Genomic DNA, 13373 nt, shown 5'->3' with positions numbered 1-13373 from the left:
GGAAAAGACGGAAAAGGAACCAAAAAGTACAGAGGCTTTATCTGTATTGTATGAATGTTCTATGAGAAATGTGTGTAATTATACACAAAAACCTTTTTCTTAACTTTGGGGTGCTTCCTGCCCACTGTGGGGCAAGGGCTCTCTGCTTGCTTTTTGCTTTTGAACCCAGAGGTGCTGGTGATGTCTGCAGGAAGACATGGGCAACTGCCCACCGGAGCCTTTCGATCTTGACCGCCAGGCTGAGGTGGAATTGCCTGAGGGCCCTGTCCTGGCCTTCCTCCGCAGGAAGCCACCTGAGGTCACCTGCCAGTGTTTAAGCGCTCATCTCAAGTCCAAAATAAGCTACTAAAAGGAACTTTCCAGTGTCAATTCTTGTCCTTTTGTTTTCAAATTCCAATCTCAAATTTACATCATCACATTGGTTCTTGTTTTTTTTTTTTAATTTATTCATTTTGTGAGAGAGAGAGTGAGCAGGGAAGAGGCAGAGAAAGAGGGAAAGAGAGAGAATCCCAAGTGCAGAACTTGACATGGGGCTCAAACTCACACACTGTGAGATCAAGACCTGAGGTGAAATCAAGAGTCGGACACTTAACTGACTGAGCCACCCTGGCACCCTATCACATGGTTCTGTATCCAAAATAATGCACTACAATTTTTCAATACTTTTAAATATCTCTAAAAAAAAATAAAAATAAAAAAAATAAATATCTCTAAGTCTCTAATAAATTCAAGATGGCAAAATTAAGTTATTTTTGTTCTTGGTTCTCTTGAAACCACCAGGTGGACGATTTTCAATCAACACCTAGGGACGTGTCCTGGCCACTGGATGTTGGATGGAGGTAGGTGGGATAAAGACTGCTAAGCACAACCCCAGTAAGAATGAGCAAAATTAAGTATAATCTTAAGAAGTTATTTACAGTTGGAAATATAATTTCTAACAAGTGTATGATTTCTTTTTTTACATAAATTCTTTTTTTAAGTATTATTTATTTTGAGAGAGAACAGAGAAAGCGAGTGGGGGAGGGGCAAAGAGAAGGAGGGAGGCAGAGAATCCCCAGCAGGCTCCGTGCTGTCAGCCCGGAGCCCAACGTGGGGCTTGAACTCACAAACCATGAGATCATGACCTGAGCTGAAATCAAGAGTCAGATGCTTAACTGACTGAGCCACCCAGGCGTCCCTGCTAATGTATGATTTCTTCTATAACATCAGGGTTAGGGTTATGGGCTCAGGATGCTTGAGATGCGTGTTACTGCTTTTTTTTTTTTCTTTTTTTTCTTCTCCATGATGAATGCCAATATACAAGATGTTTAAGTGGAATCTGGACAAACTAAACACAAGGGAGGCCAGGATGGTAAAGGACTTCCAAAGAATATTGGAAGCCCCCTATTTTCATTCATCAGGGTTCCTGAAAATGTGTGTGAAATCCATACACTAAAGTTTGGACTTATATCTTATTGCAGACAGAGGGGTCTATTCCCAGAGAATTAAAGAATTTCATAAAAATCCCTAATTATGGCTGCTTCAAGGTCTGACTCATGTGGACCAGGAAACCAGACAGGTGGAAGAAAATCCTTGTTCCTCTGTACTGGGACCTGGCAATGTCTACACAGATACTTTCCTGCTCACAGGCCACTGATGGCTCCATAGGGGCCCAGGTGCAGGGCTGGGGAAAAAAAACCCTCTCTTGGCCACTGAATGCATGCCAGGTGGGTCTTGGCTGGTCCCCAGTGAGCACAAAGGCTTTCAGGTGGGACCGCCCTGCCCATCTCTCATAAAGGGAACCGAGTAAAGACCAATGTCGGGTAGGGGAAGATGGGCAGTGGGTAGGGGCCGAGGCCCTGGGTGACCTTCAGGCTCTTGCCACCTAGAATGGGTGCTCCCGAGAGCCGCCATGACAAGATGCAGGGAGTGGGTGGGAGGCAGTTCTTTCCTTGGGCCCAGGTGGCCAAGGCCTAATGTTGGTGCACAGACCAAGGAGCAAAATCCCAGTGATAACCAAGTGGAAGGCTTCTTGCTCTTGAAGGCTGCGGGATGGTTTACTCAGCCTAAAAAAGGAATCTGCAGGGAGTGAGGACAAGATATCTGCTTTTCATTATTTCAAGAAAGGGGTTAAGGGATTCTTATCAGCCAAGGTGGGTGGAGCTGGATGCAAGGAAGGCAGGACTGGTCCCGCCGCATAAACTTCCGAACAGAGTTGCCCACAGAACGGCTGGCATTATTTGAGCAGTAGTCAGTTTCCCATTGCTAGAGGTAAGCAAGTGTATTCTGGACAAATAATCAGAAGATGTAAGCCACAGATGGAGGTTAATGTTAAAACCCCCATCAAATCCAGAGCTTTCTGCAGTGGGGCAGGGCTTTGTGGGCATGAAGCACAGCTGTGTCAACTGCTACCCGCGTGGATGGATGCCCACAGCCGTTTCTCCCACCCCCAGGGCCACGGCTTGGCCTCCCTTCCCTTCACCTCACTGAGTAAGGGATTCCTTACTGAATGCTGGCTGTGGTCCCTGGAAGGCCCAGTGCTGCCCCTGAGGCCAGGCTTAGGTTGGGACATCCCCCTGGACCTCGGTCTCCTTCCAAGCAAAGCTCTGTCCGCCCTCCTGGCTCCCATGGTATGCACACAGCCTGGCAGACGCCAGCAGGACACCGCCTCCAGGCACATGGGCTGGCAGTTCCACTCCGGAAGGCACACGTCAGTGTGGACCTGTCCCCTGTAGGATCTCTTCCAGCGGCCCGCCAAGAAAGCACACTACCACCGGAGTGGCACTTCCTATTTCAGCCTGTTTCCTTGTTCTATTTCTGGAAGGCAAGAAGAGAGCCCCTACTCGAGCAAACCCCTTGGCTCTTAGGAAGCTATTTTTAATACAGATTTGAAAAAGGCAAAAGGAAAAGAGAAGGACGCCAAAAGCGGCTATGTAAAAACCTGGGATTTGAAGAGCTTCTGGAATGTTCCTTCTCCTCCTTTGGTCCATGCTGGTTCAGTGGAGGACAGTGCTCTGAGAGGCAGGCAGCTGAAGTCAGGACTGCTCACAGAGCTGTGGGGTATGTGAGCCACCGCCAGTGACGTCTGCCCAAGCCCCCCTCACCCTCCACGATCCAGAAGAGGCTCACCAAGAGTTCTTGGCTTGAATTATCTAGAAGTTTGCTCACCTCTCAACTTTCCAGGGAGCCTCACCTCAGCTGGCAGGACAGGTTTTTCCACTCTGACTGGTGTCAGACGTGGAAGAATGCATAATGATGTGTTTGTTCACATAGATGGCCCCACAGCCCCAGCCCAGTATCTCACTGACCCTCGATCTATCCATACACACTCTACACTCCTCCACACTTTCTAAATGTTCCTCTTGAACCTCAGGCAAGCTGACTGCTGACAGCGCTAATAAGGTTGCAACAAGCCTTCCTGGGACACAGCTGTGCTGAGCAAACACAGGACAGGCACAGGCAGAACCCCCTGGGACCACTGGGCAACTGGTGAAGTACTTGCACCTTCCTGGGCTTTGGAAGGGCTAGCCACTCTAAACAGGCACAAGGTGAGGTATACAACCCATACAGGTAAGGGCATGAAAAACACACCTCGTACACATCTGCAAACACACACAAAATGCCTCAGCACCCCAAACCCGAAAGTAAAACGTGAGTTCTTTCCTGATTTTTGTTAATGTTTGGATCTTTTTCTAAACTATGTTTGGAGGCATCATAATAACTTTATCATTTCCAAAGTATGTTATTCTCCAACCATTTTTTTTAAGTTTATTTTGGAGAGAGAGAGAGAGAGAGAGAGAGAGTACGAGCAAGGGAGGGGAGGAGAGAGAGGGAGAGAGAGAGGGAGAGAGAGAGGGAGAGAGGGAGAGAGGGGGGGGAGAGAGAGAGCGAGAGACAGAGAGAGAGAGAGAGAGAGAGAGAGAGAGAGAGAATCCCAAGCAGGCTCTGTACCATCAGCACGGAACCTGATGCCGGGCTCAAACTCACGAGCTGTGAAATCATGACCTGAGCTGAAATCAAGAATTGGATGCTTAAGTGATTGAGCTACCCAGGCACCCCTCTTCCAAGCATTTTTAAAAGAGAGAGCTTCTGGAGTGAAAGCAAGCTGCTCCTACATTGACTATAATCAGAGTCTCATTGGTTTGCTTCCTGGCAATTTTCCTTAGGTGGATTGGAGTGGGGGGTGGGGAAGCAGGGCTCCCTGTGATCCCAGAAGGTCTGGGAGAAGGTGGGCAGGACAGAGCCAGCCCATTTGCTGGGGGAACAACCCAGATGGCGGGTACAGCTTCAGGCTCATGGAGTCAAATATTCCATTTGTTCCAAAAAGAAATTAGGAGGAAAGAGGCCAGCTGACATGGATTTGACCTTGAAAGTGAGCGCTGAGGTTTGCCAGTTAGATCCTAATCGCAACACATTGGTATTTAAAAAGTCAACACTTTTAAAAATAAATTGCAGTGTTATTCTTCTGGTTGCAAACATAATACAAAAAACAAACAAACAAGAAGCAAACAGAAAAAGGAACACAAGTTCAGTGCAGAAAACATAAACCCTGCAGGTGAGCACAGAGCAGTGGCTGTAATCTCCATGTGACTGTGCTACCCTTTGAGTGTCACCTGCCCTCAGGCTGTGGTCTTGGTGTGTGTATTTGCATTTTGTGAAAATAAAATCCAACACGCGATATTTTTAAACTGGGCCTGCAGAGCTCTGGGGTCAAGGTGAAGACCCGCAGGTGGGATTCACCAAGCCCACCTCTCACTACTGCCCATCAAAGCAACTCCACTGTTAGCTGTTACATAGGCTCCAGGTAGGAGTTCAGGGGAGGAAGGCACTCTGCTGGCTGCTTAAATAAATACATAAATAAGAATATATACATAAGGTACATTTGATTTTCCAAAGGACTGAAGCCCGCCAACTCCCATCATGGCAGATGGAACGGCAGACACCAATTTTTTCATGTCTGTCTGCATCCACAGCCTGGCCACGGCCTCCTCACGGATGGAGCTCTCGATTTGGGCTCTCCCCTGTGACTTGCTTTGGCCAAGGGCAACGGCGTGCCATTCTGAGCCAAGGCCTTAAGAGACCTGGCATGCTTCTGCTTTCTCCACTCTGAGAATGCATCTCTGCCATTGGTAGGGGAAGAGCGTCCCCTGGTCTCAGAAGAACAGGAGTCACGTGAAGCAGAGCTTCAGACAGCTCCGTGCAATAGAGCCCCCCCAGCCACCTGCCGGTGTGGAGGCCAGAAATAAACTGTCATTGGTGCATCCCACTGAGATCCTGCGTCTGCCTGAATCAGGGTTCGGAGAAGTTGAGCCACTCAGTGGAGGTCACCCAGCACTAAGAATTGAATGCAGTCCCGATTAACCCCACCGGCAGGCCCTTAAGCTCCCCACCCTTCCCCCAACCCCAACCTTACATTGTGTGAATCCCATTGTGTGTCTGCCCACTGCTTCCCTCTCAGTGAAAAGAAAAGGAACACAGTCATGGGGCGCGTGGGTGGCTTAAGTTGGTTGGTTAAGCGTCCAACTCTTGATCTTGGCTCAGGTCATAATCTCACAGTCTGTGAGATCGAGCCCCGCGTCAGGCTCTGCGCTGACAGTGTGGAGCCTGCTTAAGATTCTCTCTCTCCCTCTCTCTGCCTCTCGCCTGCTTGTGTGCGCACACTCTCTCTCTCTATCTCAAAATAAATAAATATATAAACTTAAAAAAAGAAAACACCGTCAGAAGCAACCTGTGGGTTTCAAACAAGACAGTCACAGAAGTCCTCGTCACTCTAGCAAACATGCAATTAGCAGGGCCTCTGGTAATAGATTTAACATCAGAGCCACAGGTAATACATTTAACATTCCCAGTGCCTGTGGGATCCTGTGGAGGTCCCCATGGTGATGCTGTTCTGTGGAGGGGACAGGCAAGGAGTGGGGGGGTGTCCTCCTCTGCCCTCATTCTTCCACTGCTCTCACAGGGGTTCAATGGTGGCTATAGGAGGCCAGAAGGTGCCTGACGTCTGGCCACCAAGTAAGCAGCCCATTGCCAGCAGGAAGGGAGTGCTGAAAGTCATCCCTGAGGGTCCCAAGGCGGGACTCCCACCCTCAGCTCCTCTGCAACCACCTGTGGTACCTTTCTACCTTGGGAGTGCGGGCATAAATTTGCACTTCTTCATGGAGTCCTTAGGAGAATTCAATTACTATTATAATTCCTTAACAGAGAAAATAATTGCCGTAATGCTGAGCCATAGGACAGAATTGTCCCATGCATTTCAGGCCACTTTCCTCTTATCTTCTTCAACTCTGTGGTTTATGTGTTTTGTCCTCACGTAAACACCTCACTTAGCATCAGGGATTCACAAGACATCACCTCCCCTGGGGAACCCCTCCCTCCAACCCCCAGCACCTAGAGCAGTCCCCAGTGGGGGCTGCATGACTCCCATAAGCTCCTGTACCCTTGTGTGTGTCCTATGGTTCATTCAGAGCAGGGTGGTGGCAAATCCTGAGATTCCACTGGGGAAAGAGGCCCCTGGAGCAGAAAAGACTTTTCTGAGCCTGCTTCTTCTAAGCTAGTGGGGAGCCCTTCTATGGGAGAAGGGTAAAGTCCAGACAGACCTCGAAGGGAAGAAAAAATGGGGGCTGGGTAGTTTCAGTGCTTGCCCTCTCAGTGCACATGAACATTTTCTGGTTATCTGTCTTATCTCAGGCCTGGAGGCAGGGCTGGATCCATGTCTGTTCAGAGTCCACTGGCCCAGGTCCCCAGGATCCGTAAGAATCAGTGGGGATCTGTGGACACCTCAGAAAGTATCATCTCAGCCTTGCACTTGGTGGGTAGACCAGAACATCAGCATGACCTGGGAGCCTATTAGAAACACAGGCTCTGGGGGCCCCCAGACCTACCCAGTGGGCATCCGCAGGTCACCAAGATCGCCTGGGGACTCAAGTATATACTACAATTTGGGAAGTGCTGCTCTACGGACCCAACCCATTTAGACCCATTGATTCTCAGTCCCAGCTGCACATTAGAATCATGAAGAGGGGGTGGAACACTTTTTTTAAATGCTTATGCCTAGGGGCTTCCTGGCCAATGGTAGTTTAGACATCCCAGTGTTTCTGAGGGCGAGGGTAGAGAGCCACTCATTTAGGTCATCAACTCTTGACCAGGAAGGGGACTGGGCAGATCCCCTCTAGGGTTTTTTCAGATGCCACGGTCACCCACCCAGTAAACCCCAATGTCCCTTGCAAAGAGGAGAGATAGGTAGAATAATGGAGCTGGAAAGTAGAGGTGCTACCCAAACAGCGGGTATCATGTTCTGCCACAGGTCACCTTTCTAACAAGCAGCCAAAAAGAGAGAAAAAAAAAAAAGACATACGTCGTTAAGAGAGAAATAACTTTTCAAAGGATGCAAATCGAACATTCTGGGAACATTTAGTGCTGGGCAATGTCAAGAAACAAATTCTTTTCCCATTTCATAATCTGATTTATGCACAAAGAAATCTTCCAGGAACATCACCCTAGTTAGCTTTTGGGCATTTTCAATGAAGAAAAACACTCGAGTAACTGGACAATATCTGCTGAGCCAGGTGCACTGTTCGATCACTAACTTGATGAAGGGTACAAACACCCTGGCCCTCTCAAACCCAACATATGGGCCCTCTCATATCCTACACAATGGCCTAGATTTTAAGGGCGAGAAATTCTAGAGTTAAGACACGGTTCAAACAGCAGTTCTACCACTTATAAATTGTTGACCTTCACCACGTATCTACACATCTCTTTACTCTCAAGTTCCTCAGCTATAAAATGGGGGTAAATATCCATTTTATAGGTCATTGTGAGAATTCAACAACCTAAAACACTGAATCTAGTGCCTGGTATGTACTAGGGACTTAACAAATATTTATTGTTAACAACAGTATCTCTGCCTATCAGATAAAGGGTTAGCATCCAAAGTCTATAAAGAACTTATCAAACACAACATCCAAAAAACAAATAATCCAGTGAAGAAATGGGCAAAAGACATGAATAGACACTTTTCCAAAGACATCCAGATGGCTAACAGACACATGAAAAAATGCTCAACATCACCCATCTTCAGGGAAATACAAATCAAAACCACAATGAGATAGCACCTCACACCTGTCACAATGGCTAAAATTAACAACTCAGGCAACAACAGATGTTGGCGAAGATGTGGAGAAAAAGGAACTCTTTTGCATTGCTGGTGGGATTGCAAACTGGTGCAGCCACTCTGGAAAACAGTATGGAGGTCCCCCAAGAAATTAAAAGTAGAATTACCCTATGACCCAGCAATTGCACTACTAGGTATTTATCCAAGGGATACAGGAATGCTGATTCTAAGGGGCACATGCACCCCATTGTTCATAGCAGCACTATTGACAATAGCCTAAGTATGGAAAGAGCCCAAATGTCCATCGATGGATGAATGGATAAAGAAGATGTGGTATATACATACAATGGAATATGACTCAGCAATACAAAAGAATGAAATCTTGCCATTTGCAACAACGTGGATGGAACTAGAGTGTCTTATGCTAAGCGAAATAAGTCAGTCAGAGAAAGACAAATATCATATGACTTCACTCATATGTGGAATTTAAGATACAAAACAGATGAACAAAAGGGAAGGAAAGCAAAAATAATATAAAAACAGAAGGGGCACCAACCATAAGAGATTCTTAAATACACAGAACAAACTGAGAGTTGCTGGTGGGGTACTGGGTGGGGGATGGGCTAAATGGGTGATGGGCATTAAGGAGGACACTTGCTGGGATGAGCACTGGGTGTTATATGTAAGTGTTCAGGGTTTTACTCCTGAAACCATTATTATACTATATATTCACTAACTTGGATTTAAATTTAAAAAAATACTGATTAGGAAATGAAAAAAAAATAAAATTTAAAAAAAAGAAAAAAAAAAAAAAACCTCAGCAGTGTCACTGCCATCCTCTTAACTTGTGTTAACAGTGTTAAAAGTGGTAAAACACATAGGGACGCCTGGGTGGCTCAGTCAGTTGAGTGTCCAACTCTTGATTTCAGCTCAGGTCAGGATCTCACGGTTCGTGGGATAGAGCCCTGTGTCGGGCTCTGTGCTGACAGTGTGATGCCAGCTTGGGACTCTCTGTCTCCCTCTCTCTCTGCCCTTTCGCCACTCACATTCTCTTTCTCTCTCTAAAAATAAATAAATAAATAAATAAATAAATAAATAAATAAATAAATAAATAAATAATAAAACATTAAACATTTTTAAAAAGTGGTGTAACTAACTCTAGTGGAAATCTGGCCATACGTATAAAGAGGCTTACAAGTGTTCAAACCTAATAATCTCCCTACAAATCTACTTTATGGAAATAGTCTTAAAACTAAGTGTAAAAACAGGAGGGGATGTTTTTGGTAAGATTCAGCAACTAGAAGCAACCTATATATCCCCACACACCCCACAGGAGAGTGAGGACTAGGTCAATCATTTTACACAGTGTTCCCACATAAGATGTTTCACCAGATCATATGAGCTAGGTGACTGGTGAACTTAGGAGGAAAAAAGTAGGATAGTAAACTATACACTATAAAATTAAAACAAAATCCCTGAAGCCCAGAAGGAAGCAGACTAGAAGAGAACATCTCAAGACAGTAGCAGTGCTTGTGTTCAGGGCAGTGGCACTCTGGGCAATATTTTTTTTTTCCTACTTCTCTCTTTTTTAATAAATATGCATCATTTTTATCATGAAACCAAATCCCAATCAAAAAACCTTTAACCAACATGAAGTAATGCCCTGATTCTTAGGATCCTTGACTCCATAATAAATTTGGCCCACAGCCCCCTAATGTTTAGAATTTAAGTGAGAATCCCACGATAAGTTTTATAATGAGACTTTCACTTTAACCCGCGGGTTGAACACCCCTGGTTCTAGACTCCCCACAGGACAGGAACTGCAGGTTGTGCCCAGCATGTGAGACTGGCCCTGCTCTTACCATTATGGGTCTCCATGGCACGTTCTGGACACACAGCTGAGCCCTCTGGACCCACACACCAGTACATGCTGGGCGGTCGCCGAGACATGCCAGCCATCAACCCTCGGTGGCTATTCTCCAAGTCAGTTTTGGCCAGGGTCACCGCCGCCACCGCTGCCCGGAGGGTGGACTGAGGCACAGACACGCCGTCATAGCTGAGCGGAAAGCAGTCTCGTTCTGGTGGTGAAAAACATTATAAAATCAGAAAGCTTTTCTTAATTGTCAAGTTCCTTCTTGTACCCTTGCACACATTTACTATTTATTTTATTTTTTTAATGTTTTTTTTTTTTTTTAAATGTTTATTTCTGAGAGAGAGACAGAGACAGAGCATGAGCGGGGGAGGGGCAGAGAGAGGAGGAGACCCAGAATCCAAAGCAGGCTCCAGGCTCTGAGAAGTCAGCACAGAGCCTGATGCAGGGCTCGAACTCACGAACCATGAAATCATGACCTGAGCCAAAGTCAGACCCTTAACCAACTGAGCCACCCAGGCGCCCCAATACATTTACTATTTATACATCGCACAGGTATTTCTCTTCTTGCAACATTCCTGACATTCCGTCTGTCTAGCCATGCCCAGTCAGGTGGGGGCAGTGAAAGGATGAGCTGCCCCCACCCCAACTTGCACCCCGCTGATCATGTCTACTTAAAAACAGTCCTAAGAAACCCCAACAATGACAGACACCTACTGGTAAGGGCTCAGCCATTGTTTAGTCAACACATAACCCTTGTCAATTGCACAGTGACATCGATATGACTACACGAGGCTTCTGCTTTCAGGGGCTCACACTCCAGCTGGGGTGGGGCAGATGCACTTTAAACTGGTCACAATATAAGGTTTCCCCTCTGCCCAGGACCAGCTCTTCCAGAAGCCCAGAGGCAAGCATGTAATCCCAAAGAGGCAACCAGGCAACAGTCTTGAAGTGAGGGTTCCAGAAGGCATTGGTACTGGTTATGAAGACAAGTCAGTGTGCACCCTGGGAGATAACAGAAAGGAGCCCCACATTTTGCCTGGATACATCTGGCAACATCTGTAGGCATTTTTGGTCATCACAACTCAGGGTCTGGGTGCTACAGACAACTAGTGGGTAGAGGTCAGGGATATTATTGAACTTCCTATAATGCACAGGGCACCACCCACAACAGAGACTTATCTGGCCCCAAACCAGCACAACTGTGGTAAATGCTGAAGCAGAGTGCGGTTCTCTCATGCTGGGCTCCCACTGAACTTGGGGGGAGGGTGGTGCCCCCAACACAGGTGACATCCATTGCCTTGAGGGAAAGACCCAGGTCCAGCTCAGGCCTGGCATGGGATACATTGCACAGTGGGGAGGGGATTAGTATATGAAATGTGTGTGTTTCTATTAGTGTTGGTGTAGAGTCTATACTATCATGGACAAGTCCTCTGGGGCAAGACTTGCCAAGCTCCCCCTTCCGCTGCCTTTAGGAGTACAGCCCCCCTGGGCCAGGTGCCCGATTTCCAGGCTCTAGATGAGGCAGCCCCAGTGCTCTTCCAGCCTTATTTGGTAGCTTGCACAGTGCCCATACTGTTCAGGGTACCTTCTAGAACCTGCTCAGAACCTTCTAGAACCATTACATAAGTAATTAGCAACTATTCTCTGAGACAGATACCTCTGAAATGGAGACTGATAAAGTGTAGTAAAAAAAAAAAAATCAAGGTCATATAAATCATACCCAAGACAATATGGAAAGGAAAAAAGCACAGGTTGGATGTCAAAGGCTTGGACTGTCTCTGTCACAGATCAGCAGTGTGACCTCAAGCCAAAACTTATGTGTGTCTCAGTTTTCCCATCTGTTAAAAATAGACATGCAGCCTCTCACCCAGGGAACCTCTTGGGGTGGCTATGTGATTTCAAGTAAGGTAAATTTTCTGGAATCACTTTCTACAACAGGGCCAGAGTTGTGGTTCTTACCTACAATACCAGCGGGAGGCCTGGGAGACCAGCAGGGTCTCCCTGCTGCTCTCTGATTAACAAGCTCAGAACATCAAGGCTGGAGGGCAGAGCACTGGGGCTGTCTCATCTTAGAGTCTGGAAATCGGGCACCTGGCCCAGGTGGGTTGTACTCCTACAGGCAGGGGAAGGGGGAGCTTGGAAAGCCTGCCCCAGAGGACTCGTCCATGATGCACCCCCACCTTTCTGAACTAAAGAGTGAAAGGTCTGAGGAAGCCATTCATAGGAAAGCCTGTGTCTGAAGTTTGGGAGCCTAAAAATTCTAAGGAGAAATGATAAATCTGGACAAAATTTAGGAGACCATCAAAGCACTGTAGATTGCAAAACCTGATTAGGAAAATCAAATTGAGACAGGAAAATCAACTTGAAGACGAAAATAATCTCCGTCTTAAATTAAAGGCTCCAGGGGCGCCTGGGTGGCTCACTTGGTTAAGCGTACGACTTTGGCTCAGGTCACGGTTCGTGAGTTCGAGCCCTGCATCAGGCTCTGTGCTGACAGCTCAGACCCTGGAGCCTGCTTCAGATTCTGTGTCTCTGTCCCTCTCTGCCTCTCCCCCCACTCATGCTTTGTCTCTCTCTCTCCCTCTCAAAAAATAAACATTAAACTAAATAAATAAAAAGGCTCCAAATCCTACAGTAACATTCAGAAACCAAGAGGCACAGTTCCTATCTACTTTCAAACACCTCTTAAAATCAGCTACCACATATGCCTAACAACACCTCAAAATCCAAATGCTAGTAGATGTTCCTTCGGAAAACAGAAGTGTCTTACCATAGAATGCTTTTAAGTGATAAAAAAAAAAAAAATCGTTAAAATATTTTAGGCCAACCCTTGCCCAGCACATTTTGTTCCCCTTTTCATTTTCAGTTTCCTTTTGAAAAATCACTTTACCAATGAAGGATTTTTTACCACTGGAGTTTTTCAATTGCAATTTGTATGTTGGCTTAGACTCTAAGGTAGAAGTTTTAAAATGAGGTAACTCAGTTTTTGCTCAATTTTTGCCCTCAAACGGATCTTTGCTTCTTCCTGCTCCTTTTGGGTTTAGATCAATGCAACAAATCATGGTTGTAAGTTACAGGTCTATCTTGCCATCATGGTGTATATACATTCTTAAGAGAGTTTCGAGAGGATCTTTTTTTGTAATAATTATTTTAATAATCTTTAAAACCTCACCAATTTTCATTTGCCAGTTCTTTATACCTGCATTAACGAATAAACCTGAATACTTAATGAAAAAAGAAAAAAAGGAACTTGACCTTCATTGTACAGATGTTTTCATTGGGCCCTTTCCATGGAGTGAACTGCCATGTAATTCATGAAACTTACAGCTGGTCCGGAAGGGACAGTTACAAAGTTTCAGACACAGGATAAATAGAGAGAAACATAGGAGGACCTGCACCTCCTCACCT

General features: G+C 46.1%; 1 protein-coding gene across 1 annotated transcript in view; it reads right to left on the bottom strand.

Moving 5' to 3' along the window:
* The window catches only part of LRRK1 (leucine rich repeat kinase 1), a 132238-nt gene that overhangs the window by 116712 nt on the left and 2153 nt on the right, over positions 1–13373 (bottom strand). The window contains exon 2 of the mRNA XM_030317506.1: positions 9955–10170. Coding sequence (XP_030173366.1) covers positions 9955–10051 — 97 coding nt within the window. The 5' untranslated portion in view covers positions 10052–10170. The remainder of the gene's footprint in view (positions 1–9954; positions 10171–13373) is intronic.

This window comes from Lynx canadensis, chromosome B3, assembly GCF_007474595.2.
Source record: "Lynx canadensis isolate LIC74 chromosome B3, mLynCan4.pri.v2, whole genome shotgun sequence".
NCBI classification, from domain to species: Eukaryota; Metazoa; Chordata; class Mammalia; order Carnivora; family Felidae; genus Lynx; species Lynx canadensis.
This window is presented reverse-complemented; position numbering and strand designations above follow the sequence as displayed.